Source organism: Muscardinus avellanarius, assembly GCF_963383645.1.
Source record: "Muscardinus avellanarius genome assembly, chromosome: 2".
NCBI lineage: Eukaryota > Metazoa > Chordata > Mammalia > Rodentia > Gliridae > Muscardinus > Muscardinus avellanarius.
The window spans coordinates 130,384,302-130,406,876 of NC_137787.1; the positions used below are offsets into that span (position 1 = coordinate 130,384,302).

The 22,575-nt window shown below is 40.8% G+C and overlaps 2 protein-coding genes across 3 annotated transcripts in view; both read right to left on the reverse strand.

Moving 5' to 3' along the window:
* The window catches only part of N4BP2L1 (NEDD4 binding protein 2 like 1), a gene marked incomplete at both ends in the record, with an annotated part of 28,641 nt that extends 28,078 nt beyond the window's left edge, over positions 1–563 (reverse strand). For both annotated transcript variants that reach the window (XM_080689106.1, XM_080689107.1), the window contains one exon: positions 394–563. In XM_080689106.1, coding sequence (XP_080545232.1) covers positions 394–563 — 170 coding nt within the window. The remainder of the gene's footprint in view (positions 1–393) is intronic.
* Positions 564–1,329: 766 nt separating this feature from the next.
* LOC308258813 (uncharacterized protein) lies at positions 1,330–22,241 on the reverse strand (the record flags this gene model as incomplete). The annotated part of the gene is made up of 6 exons (XM_080689438.1): positions 1,330–1,416; positions 8,623–8,640; positions 10,546–10,631; positions 13,446–15,178; positions 19,717–19,856; positions 22,179–22,241. The coding sequence occupies 6 exons, from the start codon at positions 22,239–22,241 to the stop codon at positions 1,330–1,332; spliced, it is 2,127 nt and encodes a 708-aa protein (XP_080545564.1).
* Between the last annotated feature and the right edge of the window lie 334 nt (positions 22,242–22,575).

Genomic DNA, 22,575 nt, shown 5'->3' on the forward strand with positions numbered 1-22,575 from the left:
CCGCGCGGCTGCGGCGGCCGGAGGGCGCGGAGTCGGAGGCCAGGAGACCCGTGGGCGAGGGAGGCGGCCGGGGGGCGCGGGCTGGGAGGGGGCGGCCCCGCGCTGCAGGGGCGCGGGCTCCGGGCTGCGGGGAGGCCCGGGAGCCGGCGATCCGCAAGTGCACGGTCGGGGGCCTGGCCGGCCCGCCGGCGCGGGTGCACCTGCGGCTGCCCCGGCCGCCCGCCGCCCGCTCGGTGGCCGCCCGCTCGGTGGCCGCCCGTGGACGCTCGGCGGCTCCTCCGCAGCCGCCCGGGCCGCCGCCCGGGGAGACCCCCGCGGAGCCCGCGGCAGGCCGGCGCCCAGCCCTCCGCCGCGCGGAGCCCGCGGGGCCTGGCGCCCGGCCGCGGTCATTACCTGGCCAGCGTGGTTTTCCCCGAGCCCGGGAGGCCTCGCAGGAGGTAGAGGTGTTTCCTAAAGCCGTGGCGGCGCGGAGGAGGCCCCCGCGGGGGCGGCTGCCGAGGCTGCGGCGGCGGCGGCGGCCGGAGGCTCAGCCTCCCAAAAGATTCGAGAAAACTGTCCTCCATGGGGAGGGGCTGGCTGCGAGGGCCCTGGGTCCCCTTTCCTGAAGTCACGGTCTTGGCCAAAGCTGTTGTTTTTGTGACTCTCCGGCCATGTGATAGATGGAGGGGCGGGCGCTCGGAGCCCAGCCCCTCCTGCCCACCCGGAACCGCGCTGCGAGGGAGGGGGCGTCTGCACCTGCGAGGCCGGGCCGCCGGGAGGCTGACAGCCCGGGAACGGAGGACGGCAGCCCCAGCCTTCCCCAGGCCCCCACTGTGTCCCAGGGCCCTTCACCCCGAGGAAACAGGGGCTCCTCCGATGGGACCCAGGGGCATTTCCCTGTTGCTGCAATGGAAGCGGGCCCTCTGCCACAGCCCTCCCTGCCACACCCCCGACTAGCCTTGAAAGTGAAATAATTTTCATCGACGATTAGAGAGTGCGAACAGCATTCTGAATACTAACAGTAAAGGCCATTGTCTTACCCAACTTATGTGCACCAACATCTGGCTGGTGTCCCAAGGGCGAACACAGACTCCACTAGGGCCCGTGTCTTCTTTATCAGGTGGCAAAAATGTTCTTAGAAACCTTCGTGGCTTCTACATAACTGTAAATCTCTTCCTCCTCCAAAAAAGCATCCCTTCTGACTGAGACTGACTGATGCACAGCAGCATGAGGCAACCACCTAGGCACCTATCTGCTGCCGCATGAAAAGAGGCATCCTCTCAGGAAACGGTTTCGGACCCTAGAAGACAGTGGTGGAGCCTGCCGGAACCGCCTATGGAGAGTTAAGTTCTAAGAGGGAGCACCCACTGGTGAGTCCCCACCAGGAGCCACCGAAACTTCACACTCGAGGGGCATATCGACACCCTGCTTCTTGGACTGAAAGAGACAAGATTCAGAATTCCCATTCTAGAAAATCCAGGCTCTGTGGTGGCTTTGGCTACAATAATTACTATAATAAATTTTGTTTCTGGCACCTAAGTTATGAAAATTCTGAAAAGGAACTGAAAGGGGGAGAAAGGTGATTTCCTTCTAAAATGAAATCCAGAGGCGTCACCGTCAGCTTTAGGAAGGGCTGTCCAAGTAGGCAAGGGCTCTGTGCTGGGCATTCGTCTTCCCCTTGGGATTTCCCTGGGAGGATGGGAGGAAGATGAGCTGTGCTCACTTGAACACCCCTTCCCAGCAGGAAGAAAGCGCACTTGCTGGTCCCTCATGGCACTGCTAAGGAGCAAGGTGAGTAAAAGGCCTTCTCTAGATTTTGGGGGGAAACAAGGAGCAGAAAACACCCATGAATCATAACCATAGTGACATTTATCATCTATGTTCCCCTGTTTACTACACTTCTTTTCCTTTTCTGGTCCTGGAGAGTGAAAACAGGCCCCCTTGCATATTAAGCAGGAGCTCTGCCACTGAGCCACACCCCAAGTGCATACTTCTTATGAGTGCTTGCCCAGCCTCAAATACCACCTTTGTCATTTTAGACCTTCTCTGTCCAATAAGGGAACTGCTAGTCACATGTGGCTATTGAGCATTTAAACTGTGGCTAAGGCAAATTAAGATAGAAAAATATGTACTAAATTTCAAAGGTTCAGCATGAAAAAGAGAAATCTCTCAATAAATTTTATATTGATTATATATTGAAGTGATGACATGCTGGATATAATGAATTAATATATTATTTAAAATTTACAAAGTGAAGGGTCATATGTTTTCTCTAATATGTGCAAGATAGTTCTCTAATATGTTAACTGGGATACCAGAGAGGCTCCAGATAACGGAGGAGAAGGCTCAGTGGAGCCAGGGAGGTGGTCTAAGGGAGGGGAGGGGAGGAATGAGGTTCATTAACAGAGTTTCTGCCACTGACTATGTGTGCATATGTGGAAATAACAATGTCAATCTCAGCACTCTGTATTGGGAATGGGGAAGATGGGGAGTGGAGGGGGGGCTACCAAGTGCTGTATGCATGTATGTCAATGTCAACATGATTTACATTGTGATTTGAGTCTATAATGTACCAATATAAGATATTAAAAATAAAATAAAATTTACCTTTTTTGTGGTAGTGGATATTAAACCTGGGAGCATTTTTCCTCTGAGCTATATCCCAGCTCTACTTCACTTTGAAAGAGGGTCTCACTTGGTTGATTAGAGTCTCACTACTTGCTGAGGCTGTATTCAAACTTGAGATCCTCCTGTCTTAGCCCATATATATATATATATGGGCTGGGATGTAGCTCAATCGTAGAATGCTTGCCTAGCATGAATAAGGTTCTAGGTGCAATCTCCAACATCACACACACACACACAAAATTTCTGAGCCAGATAGTAATAATGTCAGCCAAGGAATAATTAAATAGAATAAATGGTCTTCTGGACAGATCTAATAGCACCCTTGCTCTTAGCTGTGTTTAGATCCTCTAATGAACAATTCCACAAATATTATGTGGCAGCCTTCAGAGAGGTATACTTTTCAACTACTCTAGAGTCAGTCCTCTTTCTTTCTCCTTCCTTCCTTCCTTCCTTCCTTCCTTCCTTTCTTTCCTAGGAATTGAACCCAGGGGCATTCTACCTTTGAGTTATACTTCTAGCCCTATTTTTATTTTTTATTTATTTTGAAGCAGGGTCTCACTAAGTTGTGCAGGGCCTAAGCTGCTGAGGTTGGCCTCAAAATCCTGAAATTCTCCTGTCTCAGCCTCTCAAGTACTGGGATTACAGGTGTGTACCACCATGCTGGGTCCTGTCTATTATGAGATGTCCAGCACATGGTCACTGTATTGTACTAGAAGCCATTACTAAGATGGACATATGGAAAGCAATCTCAAAGCCAGGTCCACACCTATATTCCCAGCTATTCATGAGAGTGAGGCAGGAGGGTTATTTGAGCCAAGGAGTTTAGGGCCAACTTGGGGGACACAGCAAAACCCTGTCTCAAAGAAAAAAAAATAAAAGCAGTGAGAATGTTAAGCAGGATATAGGCATACTAATTCATATGAAGAATAAGCTACCCTTCTCAGGTAATTTTCAAAAGGTTGGAAATGTTCAGCAGGACTCAGATGGCAGGTCCTAGATGAGAAGAGAAAGCTAACATCCTGGGCTGAGAGTGGTGGGCACCAGGACCATCCAGGTCTTGTGGACAGAGGGGCCTGGCTTTCTCTGTGCGAGTTTAGAAGCACAGGTGAAGCACATGCCACTGCGTGAGGGAACAGGTAGCCATTTAGATATGATTTAGTGCAGGAAATGTAGTTTGTCCCTTTTTTTTGGGGGGGGGGGGTCTGGGGATGGAACCCAGGGGCATTCAACCTCCGAGCTACACCTCCTGCCCTATTTTTTTTTAATTCTTTATTTTGAAACAGGGTCTCACTGAGTTGCAGAGGGCCTTACTAAGTTGCTGAGGCTGTCTCGAACCACAGTCCTCCAGTCTCAGCCTCCCGAATGCTGGGATTACAAGCGTGCGCCACCACGCCCGGCTAGTTTGTCCCATTTGAGATGTGCTGTACCTGCAAAATATATACCCTAGATTTCAAAGACTTGGTACACAGGAAGAAATAAAATATGTAACATCTTTTAAAAAAAGGAAGAAAGGGAGAGAAAGAAAATCATAAGCCATTTTTGGCAAATAAAGAACCATTCAAATATTTCTCTAATTATTACTGTTTAATGAAATGTGGATAAATAAGAGGCAAAATAAGCTAGCATATAAGTCTGCCAACATAGACATATTCCATGGACAAGCCTAATTTTGATAATTCTAGCCCCTAATACATATTTCTATATTCTGTACTTCACTATTTTTGCTGTGAGACATTTTTCCAAGCCAAGGACCATGATCATCTATCCATAGCACCTAATATTTGCCACTGTGCACAGGGACACTAGGTATAAGCTTTGGGGAAAGCAGCCTAAACCCATTTCTCTAAAGCTGCACTCTGGAGATTCAGGATTGGCAATAAATATGAAGGGTGTTTGTTGAAAGCGGAGGCATTCTGGAGCCCAAGTACAAGACTGGTGGGTGTCCAGCTGGCATGCATAAGTCCAGCATGGAGGTGCTCTAGCCCTGGTCACTGAGCACACCATCCTCACTCTAAAATATGTCCAACCCTACTCTTATGTACAGCGATGGTGATGTGCACAGAATTTTAGAAACTGGAGAGCAAAAGGCCAAGTATTGATTGATTGATTGATGACTGATTGATTGATTCAAAAAGACCCCTGAATTATATGAAGTCAAGAATTACAATTTACCCAGTATAGCCCTTAGATCCCAGGAACTGGGAGATCTGGGGCTGGAGGTGGGGATGTAAGCCAGAAGGTGAGCTAGGGATGTAGCTCAGTGTTAGAGAGTACACAGAACCAAACAAACAACCCAGAGGGTTGTTCCTTGGAGAAGATGAAAGATGAAGGATCTTCAAGAAGGGGCTTAAGAAGCCAGGTGTGGTGGTGCACACCTGTAATCCCAGCATTCGGGAGGCTGAGACAAGAGGATGGCGGTTCTCAGCCTAGCTACTTAGTGAGGCCCTTTGCAACTCACTGAGACCCTGTTTCAAAATAAAGAATAAAAAATAGGGTTGGGAGTGTAGCTTGGAGGTAGAACACCCCTCGGTTCCATCCCCAGTATCACACAGAAAAAAGGGAGGGCTTAAGAGAAGACAAGTGGGGTACCCTTTCTGCAAACAGGATTTAAGCAAATGTTTATGTGCTCACTAGCGAGAAAACAATCACCCCTTCATTTATATTTTTCAAAGATAAATTTTTATATTTTAAGTACATCTAAACTAAAACACTGTAAATAATAATGATAGTAACTTCTAGTATAAGTCCCACAATCCCTATCAAAATCCTAGATGTCAGGTCTGTTTTAGAACTTATAAAGTGTTTGTTGCACTAATACAGTACACAAATACATATTTCTTCATGTTCCACATGGGCTTAGCAGCAGCCCCTAGTAATTAAATACTTTAATATTTCTGCAGCAGTGAAATGTACAAGCACACTTAAATACACACCACGTGAGGATAAACAAGTAAAATTAACCTATCTGTTTGGATTAGGTTTAGCTGCCAAATTAGTTTAAATGTGAAATTATTTTAAAAACAAAGCAGAGCAGGTATAGTGGCACACATCTATAATCCTAGTACTTGGGAGGTTGAGACAGGAAGATCCAAGGTTTAAGCACAACCTTAGCAACTTAATGAAACCCTCAGCAACTTAAGCAAGACCCTATTCCAAATAAAAAGAGCTAGGGCATAGCTCAGAGGGAGAGTATCCCTGGGTTCAATTACCACTACCAAAAAAAAGTGGATACATTTTATTGTGTATTTTACCATAATAAAAAAAAATGGAAAAACATCTTTTGGTTTACAGAGTCTTTGAGATTTCAGAATTCCAGAAACCAGATAATAGACCAATTCTTGGATAGAGGGTCTACCCTTATAATCCTGATGTAATTTTTAAAATGAGCTCCTCAAGATTTATATACTTTATTTTCTTTTATAAAACAAATTAACTGGGTGTGGTGACACTCATGTATAATCTCAGTTCTTGGGAGGCTGAGACAGGAGGATTACAGGTTCAAGGCCAGCCTCAGCAACTTAGCAAGGCCCTGTTTGAAAAAAAAAAAAAATATATATATATATATATATATATATATATGCTGAGTTATTTTAAATTGAAGGTTCAATCCCCCGTACCAAATTTAAAATACAAATTAAATTATATTAAACATCTTCAAAATTAGACAATAAAATGTTTAAAATTTTACCTCTTTTTGAGTTTTTAAAATTATTATTCAGATAACTTATCAAGAACAGGTGCACAGATTATCCAAGCCAGTTTTGGTATCCAGTGGGTATATCCTTGGAAAAGATCTTCAGCACTGAGCACTCACTCGGACTTCTCAATGATCAGGATCTTCAAGCAGCATGCAGTATAGACGTGCAGTATCTACTCACACTGTGGGCACTGTGGAGATCGGCGAACTCAGCTGCAAACAAACACAAACCCAGACAAGTCCAGGCAAAAAGACGACAGGAGCAGGGTTGTTCCTCCACTCCCAGCCTTCCTGCCCTAGCTATGCCACGCCCCGGCCTCTAGAAACACACCATCTCCTCAGCCCACACTCCGCCTGCCCTGCCTTGAGCAAGGGCCCGTTGCCCAGACATTTGCCAACCTCCTGTTTCTTAATCAAAACGTGTTCTACATTCCCTTCTCTGATGAGCTATTCACAGTTAATAATAATCACACTAATTCATGTGTGTTAACAAGTTTAGTGGGTTTATATATTCCTTTCCCAGAAAAAAAAAAATTTCTACTTTGCCAGAGAACATTTCAAAAGTAATGCTTTTTATCCAAGCAGGTATTTGGGGGAAATGAATTAACCCTTATTAAAAAGCCATTATTTTTCAGCACAATGCAGAAACTCTTTGCAGAACTTATTTAATTTGATCCTCATTTAGTATCTCTATGACAGGTTGGCACTATAAATCAATCTTTCTTTTTTTCTTTTGTTCTTTCTTTCCTTCTTTCTTTCTTTCCTTCTTTCCTTCTTTCTTTCACAGATGAAGAAATTGAGGTTCTGAGAAGGCAGTTTGTTCCAGGTCACAACCAAGCAGCAGTACCTCTAAGACCTGGACCCATTTTCTTTCCAGTACCCCACCTCCACAGAGGAGAACAATGTGCCAACATCTCAGTAACCAGCAGGAAATGTATTACGAAAGATGCAAGATCCCAGAGCCAACCAGACCCCCTTGCTAGTTTCTTCATTCTAAATTTCTATCTACCCGTTAAGACCTACTTACTGGTCTATACATATGACAAGCATAAAATAGGGAAGGCCCTTCACTGATATAATTGCAAAAAAATCTACATACAGCTACAACACTCATAAAGTATCCCAACAAGGAGAAACTAAGAATTGGGGTTGGACTGCTGCGTGAGGAAAAGACCAGATCCTGTGGGTAAGCTTGGAGTCTATGTGGAAGAGCTATATCAAAAGCACGGTCCCCAAAGTGTCTTTGACACACAGCACTCTAACTTATCAGGTAGGAATGACTCCTGAATTGGCCATGGGTAAATATAACCATGCTTTCGCACACTGCTCGTCCTACTGTCTTGTCTTCTCACTCCCATTCCTACAACATAACTTCCAGGTGGGCAGTGATGTTTTCACTGCTACATTCTCAGGGTATAAAACAGTGTCTGACATAAGGCAACTCAGTAAATATTTGTGGAATAAATGAAAGAATGTCTTAATTTCCTTTCTCTAGAATTCCTCATAACCTCTTATCTCTTCCCAAATCATATTTATTCCACATTTTCTAGTGGTCCCTCCAAATATCTAAACTCTTCTTCCAAATCTTTAATTCTTTTTTTTTTATTTTTTCAGCAGAAGTAGGTTTAAAAGAAACAAAAATATTTTTGTGGGGAATATGTATATTTCTTTCTCATTAAGAAATTGAAACAAAGGATACTCTTAGAAACAAGAGTTAAAATGAAGAAAGAAAACATATGGTAAATGCACAGTGCATTCCATTCTTATCAAATACAGGCACATATACGTTGAAATTGTAGCAGCTGTGTTTATTTCATAATTTAGGCATTTGGGGGAAAAGTGCAATGTGTTTATTTTAATGTCAGTTTGATGTTTAGTTTGAAACATAACATCAGTGTATCTACATATTTTATCTCTTTTCTGAGAAAATCTCTTAATGCAGTATTTAAATAAAACATACATCCCTAAGTCCTATCCCTGGTCACATACCAACCCCAAGGGAAAACTATCTTAAATTGTGTGTTTTCAGAATGCTTTAAAATATGTTCTAACCAATAAAGTGGGAAAATAAATTTGAGAGCAACGTAGGCTTTGTTGTATTTCACAAAAAGATCTACATTTAAAGGAAATAAAAGCATCACGTGCAATACCACACAGGGTTGCTATGGCAACAAACCACATTTTTTATCTTTTACTCTTCCACTGTGGTACATATGAGCTATTACAACCAAATAATGTCAACATTCACTTCCTGCTGATCATGTAGAGGTTTCTGGAATAAGCTGTACTTACAATTCAAGGAATTCTCATTTTTAAACAATCTTCTTCTGTCTTTTCTAGAAATTATAATTAAACACATGAAATAATGATTAATATTTGGCACTGAGGTCAAGTCTGCATTGCCATTTTACTCTGTAGAGACATTTCTAAAATGACAAAAACCAAAAAGACAAAACAAAACATTACAACCACCACCATTAATCTGAACATTTGAAATATCGCTCTGTGTGTGTGTGTGTGTGTGTGTGTGTGTGTGTGTGTGTGTGTGTATGTAAAACAATAAGGTCATGGGGGAAAGGAAAAGTAAGGAATTTATAATAATGTTTATTTATCTGGTTGTGGTGGCACACATTTGTAATCCCAGTACTTGGGAGGCTGAAATAAGAGAAACATAGGTTCAAGACCAGCCTCAGCAACTTAGCCAGACCTTGTTTCCAAATAAAAAATAAAGTAGAACTGGGTTGTTGCTTGGAGGTAGAATGTTCCTGGACTTAATCCCCCCCCAAAAATGTATATTTGTTTGTACTATACAGACATATAAAAGCAATCTTCTTTCTCACAGCTATACTTTATATGAACAGGTAAGAAATGCCTACTATCCTAATGTGTAAGTTGTATAATGTTTCACTAAACTTCCATTTTCCTATTTATTTCAAAATGTGCCCCTAGCACTGCCTCTGGGCTCATTTAATCTCAGGTAAATGAACAGAAGCGCAGCCAGCCCCTTGCACGATAGCACAGCTTTCCCACAGCTCTCATCCATCCTCTGACTCCTCCACTGTCTTGGAAATGAACAGTCCTCAAGCATTAGGCATGTCTTGTTCTGTAGACAAACAGATCACACCAATCATGACACGCTTCCAAGTCAAGTAAATCTGAGTCTAATTTGTAGCTCTTATTCTGTAACAGGATAAGACTGAGGGCTGAGTTGAGGGTGGTACTTGGGAAGCTGAGACAGGAGGACTGCAGGTTTGAAGACAGCCTCAGCAACCTTAGCAAGGTTTCAAAATGAAATTAAAAAAAGGGGGGGGCAGGGGTATAGTTTGGAGATAGAATGCTCCTGGGTTCAATTCCCATGACCAAAAGAAAAAGAAAAAAAAAAAAGACTGAGGGCTGGACAAGAGAAGAGACCTCATGAGGAACATAGGACTCTTCTAAATGGGCACCTTGGTCACCAGTGTCGAAGAACACACACACTTCATCAAGGTTAGGGATTAAATGCAGCTTTCTCTCGGGTCAAATCGAAAGAAGAAAACATGTGTTTTTTTTCCTATGCTTTATGTTATCTACACATCCACACATATTCTTTTTTTAAAATTTTAATCCCCTTTCTCTGCCCCTACTATTTTTAAATTTAATATAAGGGATATAGTGCTTCTCTGTTAAGTTGGCTTGTTTTATGGTGCTATGGACTGAACTCAGGGGCATTCTACCTTCAAGCTACACACTCAGTCCTATTTTTAAATTTTATTTAGAAACAGGGTTTTGCTAGATTGATGAGAGTCTCACTACTTGCTAAGGCTTTCCTCAAACCTGCGATCCTCTTGTCTCAGCCTCTCAAGTACTGAGATCACTGGGTCATGCCACCATGCCCAGCTTCTATTAAGTTTGATGAATAGAATTTCTCTAGTTAAATTCATTAATTTATTTATTTATGATGCTGGAAATTGAGCCCAGGGGCATTGTAACTCCGAGTTATACCCCAATATTTTATTCTTTATCTTTGAAACAGGGTCTCAATAAGTTGCAGAGGGCCTCACTATGTAGCTGAGGCTGGCCACAAACCCAGATCCTCCTGCCTCAGTCTCCCAACTACTGGGATTACAAGTGTGTACACCACACCTGGATTCCAGTTTTTATTTTTAAAGAAACCGATTAGAGAAGGCCTTCTTGGCATAGCATTTTAAAGCGCTCAGCCACACTACCTGCCAAGCCCTTCATTGAAAGCTATATAAATATACCTCTACTGACACTTTCCATTGCAAAGAGATCATCTCCAGTGTCGTCCAGTCTGGGGGAATCACATAATCAGCGGGCAATAAGGAGTCTGTGAAAAAATAGGAACAAATGTCATCCCAAATGTCACAGATTTTCACCCTAAATGTAAAGATAAATATGATATCTAGGCTGCTGTAACATGTTTAGTTTTGAAGATATTTCAGTGATAACTAAAGCAGGATTTTTGTCTCATTTCTATTAGTAAGCAGTATCTTGACTTAATAGAAATTCTTATTGTGTGTATATATATTGCAGTTCATATCCGGATATAAGTATAAACATAAATGTTTATTGATACACACATATATAATAGCTTCAAGCCATACTGTCATAAGTCATGACATTTAGGTACCCATCCTTTCCTGTGACTACATGGAATATGTCAATTATTAGCAAGTTTTGTATTTCTGAAAATTGCTCCTTCTGTATATGTATTTCTGGAGTGGGGGAAACCCTCACAATTAAAATGCTCATAACAAATCCAAACATAAACATACAACTTTAACATACATCAGCCATAGAAAACCACAAAAAACTCTTTTTTTGCTGTGCTCACATAGTCCTAGCATTCTGAGTAGTTTGGTTGCTTAAGGCCTATCTACAGCCTTGTTACATAATTTGACAATTTGTGCAGCACTCCCAGTCCTGGGATTCATTCGCGTCCCCTGCCTGACTGACAAGGTCACTGACTATAGGCCAGAGCTTGGCTTGTCCAATTTAGCCAAACAGGTTGGTTTAGTCTCCACTGACAGTTTCCTCCTTCCCCCTTTTAAACACATGCCATTCCCAACTGTGAAATTCTTTCCCTTTGCTTTACATTCAAGCCACATTCCTTCTTCACTTAAACATTGCTTGTAATTCACTTTCATACTGAAGGCATTCTAAACAAAACCATACCCCATATTCTCTTCAACAATCCCTTCAGCAGCGCTAACCTTATTCATAAAATATTCATAAGCTTGTCGTTTATATTTTCTATGTGCAGTAATTTTATTTTGTGTTAATCTTGTCTCCCCATTTAGAAAGCACGCTATTTGATGAATGAGGTCTATTTCTTTTAAAAGGCTTTCCAAAGTCTAATTAATGGATGCTTGATCATTGTTGATTATGATGATATTGTGCATTCAAGGAAGGAGGAGGTTGAGAATCTTTTTCAGTACCTCTGTGTTTTCTGGTGCTGATATAAAACAGTGATTATTAATCTTTTGGGGGCTGTGGGCCTCTCTGAGGAGCAAATAAAATCTATAGACTTTCTCTCAAAAAAGGGACACAGGGGTACAAAATAATACAAAAAAAATTTATTTTGGGTATGGTACCAGGAATGGAACCCAGGGGCTTTCTACCGCTGGGCTACACCCCCAGACCTATTTTATATTTTATTTGAAAACAGGTTCTCATGAGTTGCTGAGAGTCTCACTAAGTAGCTGAGGCTGGCTTCAAACCTGTGCGATCCTCCTGTCTCAGCCTCCTAAATTCTGGGATTATAAGCATGTGTCACCACGCCTGGCTCGTAACACAAAAATTTTTAATACAGTTTCAGAATATGAACCTTGGTTTAAAACCCCTGGCCTAAAACATCTTATTAAAAATTCCCCCAAACAAGCACCTTTTGATTTTAAAAATGGGATGGGGTATTTGTTGTTACATTTAGAATGATGGAAAATTTCCAGTTAAAATGAGATTGCTAGCATAGTTTATATATATGATGTAAGAGCCACAAGAATTGTGGATTTGCTTCCAAGAATTATGGGATTGCTCACATAGTTTATAAATATGGTGTAAGAGTCACAATAATAGGTTGATAACTATGACCCCCTGGTCCTGGGACTTAGCCAAAATTGGTTCTGAGCTGCTGGAACTAAGTCTGAAACATCAGAAGTATCGGGGCAGAGTGAAAAACTAGGTGTGTGTGGGGGGTACAAGCTCTGAGACAGAGTAGGGCCTGGGAACCCTGCAAGGCGCAGAATAACAGGAAGATCCAGGAAAAGTGGATAGTTTGACTCCATAGTGGAACTATGGATTCTTGATTCTTACAGTTTCTATCCCCAGAGAAGAGTACTAGAAAGTATCAGGCATTGTTTCAAAATAAAGAATACAAAATAGGGCAGGGGGTGTAGCTCGGAGATCAAATGCTCCTGGGTTCTACCCCCAGACCCACAAAAATAAATAAATAAATTAATTAATTAATTAACTCAGCCAGGGGTGACGGCGCACACTTGTAATCCCAGTGCTTGGGAGGCTGGGACAGGAGGATCACACAGGTTCGAAGTCAGCCTCAGCTACTTAGTGAGGCTCTCAGCAACTTAGTGAGACCCTGTTTCCAAATAAAGTATAAAATAGGTCTGTGAGCATAGCCCAGAGGTAGAAAAGCCCCTGGGTTCTACCCTCAGTGCCACATAAAAAAATATAAATATATTCAACTATTTCAATATTTCCTTTATCACTTAATGTTTGCTCCTCCCTCTTCACTAATCTTCTATCTGTGAGTCATAACAGTAAATAAGAAAAGAATGGGCCATGTGCCAAACAAAGGCCAGGTAAAATGTAGAAAGATTAACCCCATCCCTGTTACCCAGTCGCTGCCTGCCTGACTGCCTTCTTTCCTCCCAGTGTCTGTTTAAATGAAGAGTCCAAGTGCCCTGTGTCTGTGACAACACTGAAGAAAAGACTATTGGTGCTGGTGGCAAGGGGTGGAAGATTCAAAGATCAAGCACTCTTAGCTATGGATCCTCGCTTTAACTGCTAAAAGGCATCAGGAAATCAATAAATGATCAAACCACTAACACCAGGGAAAAACACCTCAAAAATTCACTTGCATAAGTTAAAGTGGACTTTTTGCTTGTAGTAAATGAAAACATCTTACCCACTGGAACTCCAGGAGATCCAAAAAGCTTTACTAGTTGAAAGGCAAATGCTTTTGGTAATGGTAACCCAAGAAAATTCAAATCAGTGTTTTTTAAATCTTGGAGACTTTTCATTGGTAAGCACTGTAATGCCTTAGATTCTTCCCATCTCTTCAGATCTTCATTAAATCTTTCACTTAAAAAGTGAAGACCAGATATAACTTTCAAAGGACACAAAGTATCAGGTTGCCTACTTAAATTTTCTGGAGAAATAAACCCTACATCATTTAGTTTATTACCTACTCCTGTTAGAGCTTTGGAAGTCAAAAATGTCTTTTTGTTGGTAAAAGATACCATCCAAAAGCTAGATAGATAATGTAGCACAAGAGAAGTAATGGGATTTTTGTAAAAATACACAGCATGCCCTAGTCTGCTCAATAACAGGTAATGAGAATAAAATTGTCCACTAATTTTTGGAGGGCAATCTTTGATAATCTCAAGTAAAAGCCAAAGTGGATGATGGTCAAAGGTTACAACCTTTTGCTTATTTTCCTCTTTGTTATTTACTTCTGGAATTCTATCTTTTTCTTCTCCCAAAATAATGTTCAGGCCATGCTCCTCTATTTCCTTTGTATTTGTATATCTGTGTCCCAGTATGTTAAAGTTTGATGCCAAATTGAAAATTCTTTTCTGTCTCCTTTTCTTGGTCTTGGTTGATTCTAAGACACTCTTTGGGCTATCCAGTTGAGGTAAGCAGCTGCTGAAGATATTTATTTTGGTTTCCATGAATGAATCTGTAGTTTCAATTGGATATAATAAATCATTTTCTGTCAGTAGCTTCTCCTCTATCAATATCTCTGGGCTGTTTCCTGGTCCTGTTGCTCCTTCAGAGGTAGAGATCAATTTAATTAATTGATCTCTGCTTGTAGGACATGTTAGTTTACGTGATCTATCTTTCTTTGGTTTCTGTTCACATACAAACTTATGGGGTCCCTCAGGCCAGCTACCAAGATCGGGTTGGCTACAATTCTTAGAGCCTGGCTGTAATTCTTCATCAGACAAATTGGTTGTGAAGAAAGCCCAACAATTGTTTTCAGTTGCACACATTCCTTGTTCCTCCCTTACGACTTTATCTGAAATTCTGGATTCAAGTTGATGGCACAGAATTGCTTCATCTGGGAGGTTTTTATCTACATCTCTCTTCTGCGTAAATGAACGTGGGGCTTCAGAGAATAGGTCCTGGATGTCTGATGCCAAGTTGTAGCTATTTCCAATGTGCTTTTCTACCTCCATGCCAAAGTGGCCATCCCTTGTTACATAGAAAACATTTCTAGTCCCTGTTGGACAAGAGCTTTCATCTGGCACTGATGACACTGTTAGAGACCAGTTGTCATTTTCCTGAGGGAAGTAATTCTCTGGTGTGGTGTCCAACTCAACTATAGACATGACATTTGGAAAACTGTCTTCAGGATCTATGCTTTTCCAATTATTTTCTTTACAGCCATTCACAAAATCTTCCACTTCCTTTTGTGGGCCATCAGTGAAGGAATACCATGACTCTCTTTTGGTGTCTTTAAAATCTGCCTTTTCACTATGATGTGTGACCTGATCTTCTGGTATCAGATGACTCAAATTTTCAAATGAGCTTTCATCCACAGGTTTACTAAGACTGTTAGGCTTTTTGTTTCTTTTTCCATTTCTCTTCTGTTTGGTTCTTCTAAGTCTGTTCCCAGTTGTCTTCAAAACTCTTTCACTGAAATATTAAAAAATTACAAAAAGTTATAGCAATTACTTATATAACATTAGCAAACTATGACATTAAGATCTTAATATATTGGCCTAAAATTCATTACTTAAAGAGATTCTAAATTGTTCATGTACTTTGTATTATACTTTAAACCATTTTTAAAAAGAATACTTTAGCTGAGTGTGGTGGCACACACTTGTAATCCCAGCATTTGGGAGGCTGAGACTGGAGGATCACAGTTTGCGGACAGCCTCAGCTACTTAGTGAGGCCCTCCGCAACTTAGTGAGACCCTGTTTCAAAAATAAAGAATAAAAAAATAGGACTGGGGGTGTGGCTGGAAGGTAGAATGCCCCTGGGTTCCATCCCCACTACTGCAAAAAAAAAAAAAAAGAATACTTTAATCCCATAAAATAAAGATGAATATACTTTGAGAAAGTTAAAAAGTTCACATGTACATACCCATTTCTTTAACGGATAATTTTACAAAAAACTAATATTCCTTAGAGAAAATATTCTACATGTATATATGCAAAGTTTTCCAATAGATCTTAGATTTTCTGTCATTTTAGACTATTTTCCTTTTTTTGTGGTACTGGTATGGAACCCAGGGTCATTCTACCTCCAAGCTATACCCCCAGCCCTTTTTTAAAAAAATTCTTTATTTTGAAACAAGTTCTCATTGAGTTGCAAAGGGCCTCACTAAGTACCTGAAGCTGGCTGCGAACTGCGATCCTCCTGTCTCAGCCTCCCAAATGCTGGGATTACAAGAGTGAGCAACTATGCCCGGCTTTGAGTCCAGTATATGGGTGACATACTTTTTTTTGGTACCCAGAATGAATCCAGGGGTATTCTATATCTGATCTCCTCCCCCAGCTCTTTTTATTTTTTATTTTAAAACAGGGTCTCCCTAAGTTGCTGAGGTTGAACTCAAACCTGCAATTGTCCTGTCTCAGTTTCCCAAGTACTGGGATTACAGGTGTGTACCACCATGCCCAGCTGGGTGATATGCTTCCAATTGTCTAGCCAGCAGTGGTACTAAACCAAAAGCAATAGCACTATTATGCGGAGTACTTGAAAGGCATGGCATTTTTGGTGGGTTTTCCTGGTAATGTGTTACTGGCATTTGGCACTGAGGCCAGAGAGACTAACCACTCTGCAATGTCCAGTAAAGAATGATCCTACCCCAAAGACCAACAGTGCTCTTATAGAGCATACAAAGAATTCATAGTTCCTCTGAATCAAAGACAATACTGCATGTTAAGACAAAAAGGAGGATTAAGGGAGTTTTCTAATACTGAACATAGAGATTGCGTTATCACCTCTTTCCCATCGGGAAATCAGAGTTAGTGACAAGGTACCACTGAAGACATAGGAAAATGTATTTGAAGAAGGACAATAGAAATAGGTGAAAAAAAGTTGGGCATGAGGCACATGCTTGTAATCCCAGCATTCGGGAGGCTGAGACAGGAAGATCGCGGCTCAGGGATAGCTTCAGCTAATTAGTGAGGCCTTTTGCAACTCAGTGAAATCCTGTTTCAAAATAAAGAATAAAAAGTAGGGCTGGGGATATAACTCGGAGGTAGTTTGTCCCTGGATTCCATCCTCAGTACCACAAAAAGAAAGAAAGAAAGAAAGAAAGAAAGAAAGAAAGAAAGAAAGAAAGAAAGAAAGAAAGGAAGGAAGGAAGAAAGAAAGAAGGAAATGAGGGATAACATAGAGTAATAGAAAAATGAACAAAAAGCAAACAAACAAACATAGGTGAATAAGGAGATGACGAGGGAGAGTCTCACTTATTTTTGAACTGGGTATTCTCACCTATGAACTTATTAAACTCATTCCTGGCCTCTGGCCTAGGTTATACCATTCCATGCTACTAGGTCATTTGTAATAGACAGGACACCGGAACACCTTATTCTTTGTCACCTAATTGCTGCTTCCCTTGTTTACAAACTCCTAAGTTGTTGGCTTAGAAAGAGTATTAAGATGTGGGCACAGTGGTTCATGCCTGTAATCCCAGTACTTGGGAGGTTAAGACAGGAAGATTGCAGGTTCAAGGACAGATTCAACAACTTGGTGAGACTTTCAGCAACCTAGCAAGGCCCTGTTTCAAAATAAAAAATAAGTCTGTGGGAATAGCTCAGAGGAAGAATGCCCCTGGGTTCAATTTCTAGTATGGGGTGGGAGGGCATTAAGGAACATTATTAATGTGCCTAGACGCATTTGTGATTGGCCTCTTTAAAAAGGATATCAAGTTAAAATTATTATCTCTGGTCGTATCTTCTCCATGGTCAATTCTATCTGATCCCAATGAAAGCTCTGGTTGAAGTTCTATGTGCAACATCAAATTATGGAATCCATATTGAACACTAGTATGTCAGTCTGAAAACAAACTCCCCCATCTTTGTCCAAATGTGACCCATCCAATTGCAGAGCAAGGAGGAAAAGAATGGGCAGGCTTTGGTGTTGCTTTATTTATTGTGCTAAATGCTAACAGGCTGAGAGCTTAAGACTTGCTCCAGCACTAGTTCTGCTTCCCTGGTGGAGCTGAATGAACCTATTGCAGCCATTCTCCTTCTAACAGTATTCAACTGGTCAAGGAGAGAGAACTCTGAGGCAGGGAGATGGATATGGTTCATCACTGAAACGATCAGAATTCCCTGTGCTCTCAGAAAGACTAAGACCCACCATCCTGCTTTGAAAATTGGCTTTTAAAAAGGGTGTTGCTTGGTGGTATAGCACATGCAAGGCCCAGGGATCAATTCCCAGTACCACAAACAACAAAGTCCTCTTTATTGCACACTTAACCGTATATTAGGACTGGTTAATTGCCTTACATGCACCAAATAACCTAAACTATAGAAAAGAAGCATAAGTGCTGCTTTTATCCCTAACTTACAAAGGGAAGGGAAACATGGAGAAGTCAAAGAATGTGCCCAGAGTCACAAGGCTAGTTCTGTGATTCAGGTCTAGGCCAGCTGGCTCTGTAGAGTCCACTCTGTAACCATTATGCAGTTTTTGTTTGTTTGTTTGTTTGTTTGTTTGTTTGTTTTGGTGGTACTGGCGGGCTACACTCCCAGACCTATTTTTTTTTATTTTTTTAATTTTTATTTGGAAACAGGGTCTCTTACGCCAGCACTGCTGGCTTCGAACCTGCGCAATCTTCCTGTCTCTGCCTCCCAAGTGCGGGGATTACAAGCGTGTGCCACCACGCCCGGCAACCATTATGCAGTTTAAAAAAGAAAGGCACAAAACACTTCCTCCTTGCTTTCTCTTCTTCCTCTCATTTTCAAGCCTTCACATGTACTTGAATGGAGCTACTCAGCTGGATAGAGTTGAGGCCTTTCACGAGGAGGGCATTTGAGTGTATTTATCACTAACCTAACTCATAATGTCTTAAGGCTTTGCATGAGTGTGCACTGTTTCTCTCTGGATGAAAATACACAAGAAATAACAACAATAAGCGAGAGATCTGTGATGCAGGAACCCCTCCCTATTCTCCCCTCGTGAGCACTGAATCGGCAACTTCAACAGGCAGAAGAGTACAAGTGGCCCAAGAAACGATCGCGTTCTGGGCACTCTTCTGACAGAAAAACAAGTAAGATTTGAGCCAGGTGTGGTGGCCCGTGCCCGTGATCCCAGGACTTCGGAAGCTGAAGCCGGAGGATCACAAGTTTGAAGCCAAACTCAGCAACTTAGCAAGGCTCTCAGCAACTTAGCGAGACCCTGTTTTATAAAAATGTAAAATTTGAAAACAATTTGGAATGAGAAAAAAGAATTAAGTGTGAAATCAAGGATTTTGTGCTGAATAATTTGAGGGATAAAGTGTTTATGTACTGAGTCACAGAAGTCTGTATGAGATATGAATTTGGAGAGAGGGTGGATAAATCAGTTGCTTCAAAGTCTGAGCTGGGCATGGTGGCACATGCCTGTAATCTCAGTACTTGGGAGGTTGAGACAGGAGGATCACAGGTTAGAGGACAGCCTCGGAAAGTATTGAGACTCTCATTAACCTAGTAAGACCTTATTTAAAGAAAGAAAAAATAAAAACTAAAATCAGGCTGGAGCATATAGCTGAAAGGTAGAATGCCCCTGGATTCACACACACACACACACACACACACACACCCCTGAACCAATAGGCTAATGTGTCTTTAAAGCACAGGTCATAAAGTAAAACAGATGAAGGCTTCATTAATATTCCTAAAGGGCTCTTTCCTTTTCTAAATGGATTACAATATAATAGCTACTTAGAGAAAGAATAATAGGGAACTGCTAAAGACAGAGAAGTGAATAGAATACATAGGATCATGAAAAATAAATAAGTAAGTAAACTCTGGAAGACCAGGCAGCTTATGAAGGCATTTTGCTAAGAGTCATCAAAGGAGTTTCTAAGGATGAGAATTCCAAAGGAAAATATAGCACAATGCCAAGATGTATAAAAATGAGAAGACTGACTTTACAAAGAAGTGTGCCAGAGACATGCACCAGTTCTGCGGCACTGAAACTCTAGAAAGCTACTGCATCCATTCTGGAAACAGCACACCACACCTTCTGGAAATACAAACCAACAGCAGTGACTTGTGAAGCTTCAGGAGAGCGGTGGTACTGGCCATAACCTCTGTGCAAATGTGTATGCCTCTCATGTGGATAATCAGCAGGTGCATTTTCTTCAGGAAAATCTATCTGTAAAGATGGGGAGAGGCTCATCAAAGCTGTGGCAAGGCTTATTAAACCCGAACTCACTCATGCTGATTCATGTAGGATGAATGGCACCATTAGGGGGGAAAAAAAGAAGCCTCACTAAATAAAAGTTAGTCATGGAGAGTAAATCAGGAGAGTTAGAGGCACAGGCTGTAGCTTTTGAAAAGAAAGGAGGAAATAGGAAATGAACATCAGTAACACATTTAAGATGAATAAGATTTTTCTTTCTAGATGATGGCTTAGAATCTAAGCTGGGTAGGGACAGGATGTACCTCTCAAGAATTAGAAGATTGTTTGCTGAGAGACAAGCTAATCTGACAAAGAAAACTATGATCTCAAGACAAACATTTGAGAGCATCCAGATAAAGCCAAAAGCGCACAGAGAAGAAGGGAAAGAAAGGAAGAAGGAAGGGAAAAAAGGAAGGAAGGAAGAAAGGGAAAAGGGAGGGAAGAAAAAACAGGAAAATCAGGTATGTAATATCATCGTAAAAAATAAAGAGGTCAGAAAAAATATTTCCCATTATAGAGTCCTATATACTAATTCATTATGGGCAGTACATGAAGTAAATCTAAGATTAAAACACATACAGATTATAAAAGAGGTTTTACAGCTTTGTGAAATGATTACAGTTGGAATAAACTAGGCCGAGTTTCTGGTCCTGGCTCAGTGACAAGCCAGCAGGTGGGATCTCAGGAAAATCAGATTTTCTTTCTAAATTGGGACATTATTCCTTTGTTGCAGAGTTCTTGTAGGGATCATTAATATAGATACTCATAAATGACCTCTGTTTAGTGGGTGTGACACATACTAGATTCTCTCCCCTAGCTCTGTACAAAAATGACTGCTGTCTTTATTGGAAGGCTGCATGCTTCTGGCAAGATGGCTGTTCTCTAGTATGACACTGCCCTCTGCTCCCAAGGTTAGCACTGTATATTCACAAGGAGTCAGATGAGTTGATGCTCAAAGCTCATTACATGAATCATAACTGTTACTATAATTATGCAGTTTGTCTCCCTCAAGATGAGATGCTAAACACTTGTTAAATAAGGTGTGGGCAGGATAACTATAAAATTTGGCTTAAATATAATAAAAACTTGTGATTATAAGCATATATTGTTTTGAAAGTTTGAGTTCTCTAATTTTCATCAGTAGGAACTAGAAATTTTTGACAATGCATACAAGTATGGTTTATGTGGTAAAAGGGGAAAACGACATTCAACAGAATCATACATAAAGATTGGTGACAGAGCTGGGCATGGTGGTACATGCCTATAATCCCAGTACTTGGCAGGCTGAGATAGGAGGGTCACAGGTTTGAGGCCAGCCTCAGCAATTTACCAAGCTCCTGTTTCAAAATAAAAATAAAATAGGACTAGTGATGCAGTTTAGAAGCATAATACCCCTAGGTTTGATCCCTAGTACCATAAATACATAAAAAATGAGTGACAGAATTTACCTTTAATCATGCACTTTAAGTTTCAAAATAAAAATAAAATAGGGCTGGTGGTACAGCTTAGAGGAAGAATACTTCTAAGTTTGATCTCTAGTACCATAAATAAATACATGAAAGATGAGTGACAGAATATACCTTTAAGCATGCATTTTAAGTTCTGATAAAATGTCCAATTTCATAATGATTCTTTATCTTTTTTCTTTTTCAGTGCTTGGAATTGAAGCCAGGGTTATACACATGCTAGGTGAATACTTTGCCTGTGAGCTATAAGCCCAGCCCTGATTTTTACTTTAATCAGTTTATTCAATGAACTAATTGGACATCTATCCCAAGAGCTGGAAAGACATATATATATATATATATATATATATATATATATACATATACACACATGTATGTATATGTATGTATATGTACATATATAAAACATATACACACAATTAATGGTCATATTTAGACAGACAAATCATCTGGTTTTTTTATATGTAGTACTGGGGATTGAACCCAGGGGCATTCTACCTCCAAGCTCTACCCCAGCCCTTTTTATTTTTTATTTCAAAACAGGGACTTTGTAAACTGCTGAGACTGGTCTCAAACCTGAGATCTTCTTATCTCAGCCTCCAAGTACTGGGATTACAGGCGTACACCACCACTCCCAACTGACAAGTCATCTTAATCAGAGATAAAAAATATACTTCTCAGTAATTGATAAAACAAAGACACAAAATATTAATATGTATGTTATAAGAACATAATCAATAATGATTAATATGATGAGCAAATATGGAATGATTAGAGAAAACATATTCTTTTCAAGCCTACATATAATACTTATAAAAATTAACTATACCATCAGGCTACCTTCCACAGATTTCAAAGAATTACTAATGTACCAATCACATGCTCCAACCATTATGTAAACTTTGAAATTAGTAACAAAAAATGTTGAAAATTTTTATAAAACATTGAAAAATTCATAGGTTAAAAAAAATTACATTGTGCCAGGTGTGGTAGCACATGCTTGTAATCTCAGTACTTGGGAGGCTGAGACAGGAGGATTGCAGGTTGGAGGACAGCCTCAGTAAGTAGTACGGCTCTCATCAACCTAGTGAGACTCTATTTACAAATAAAAAACAAAATAGGTCTGGGGACATAGCTCAGAGGTAGAATGTCCCTAGCCTTAATCTCCAGTTACACACACACACACACACACACACACACACTCTTACATTTTAATTTTTTGTGTG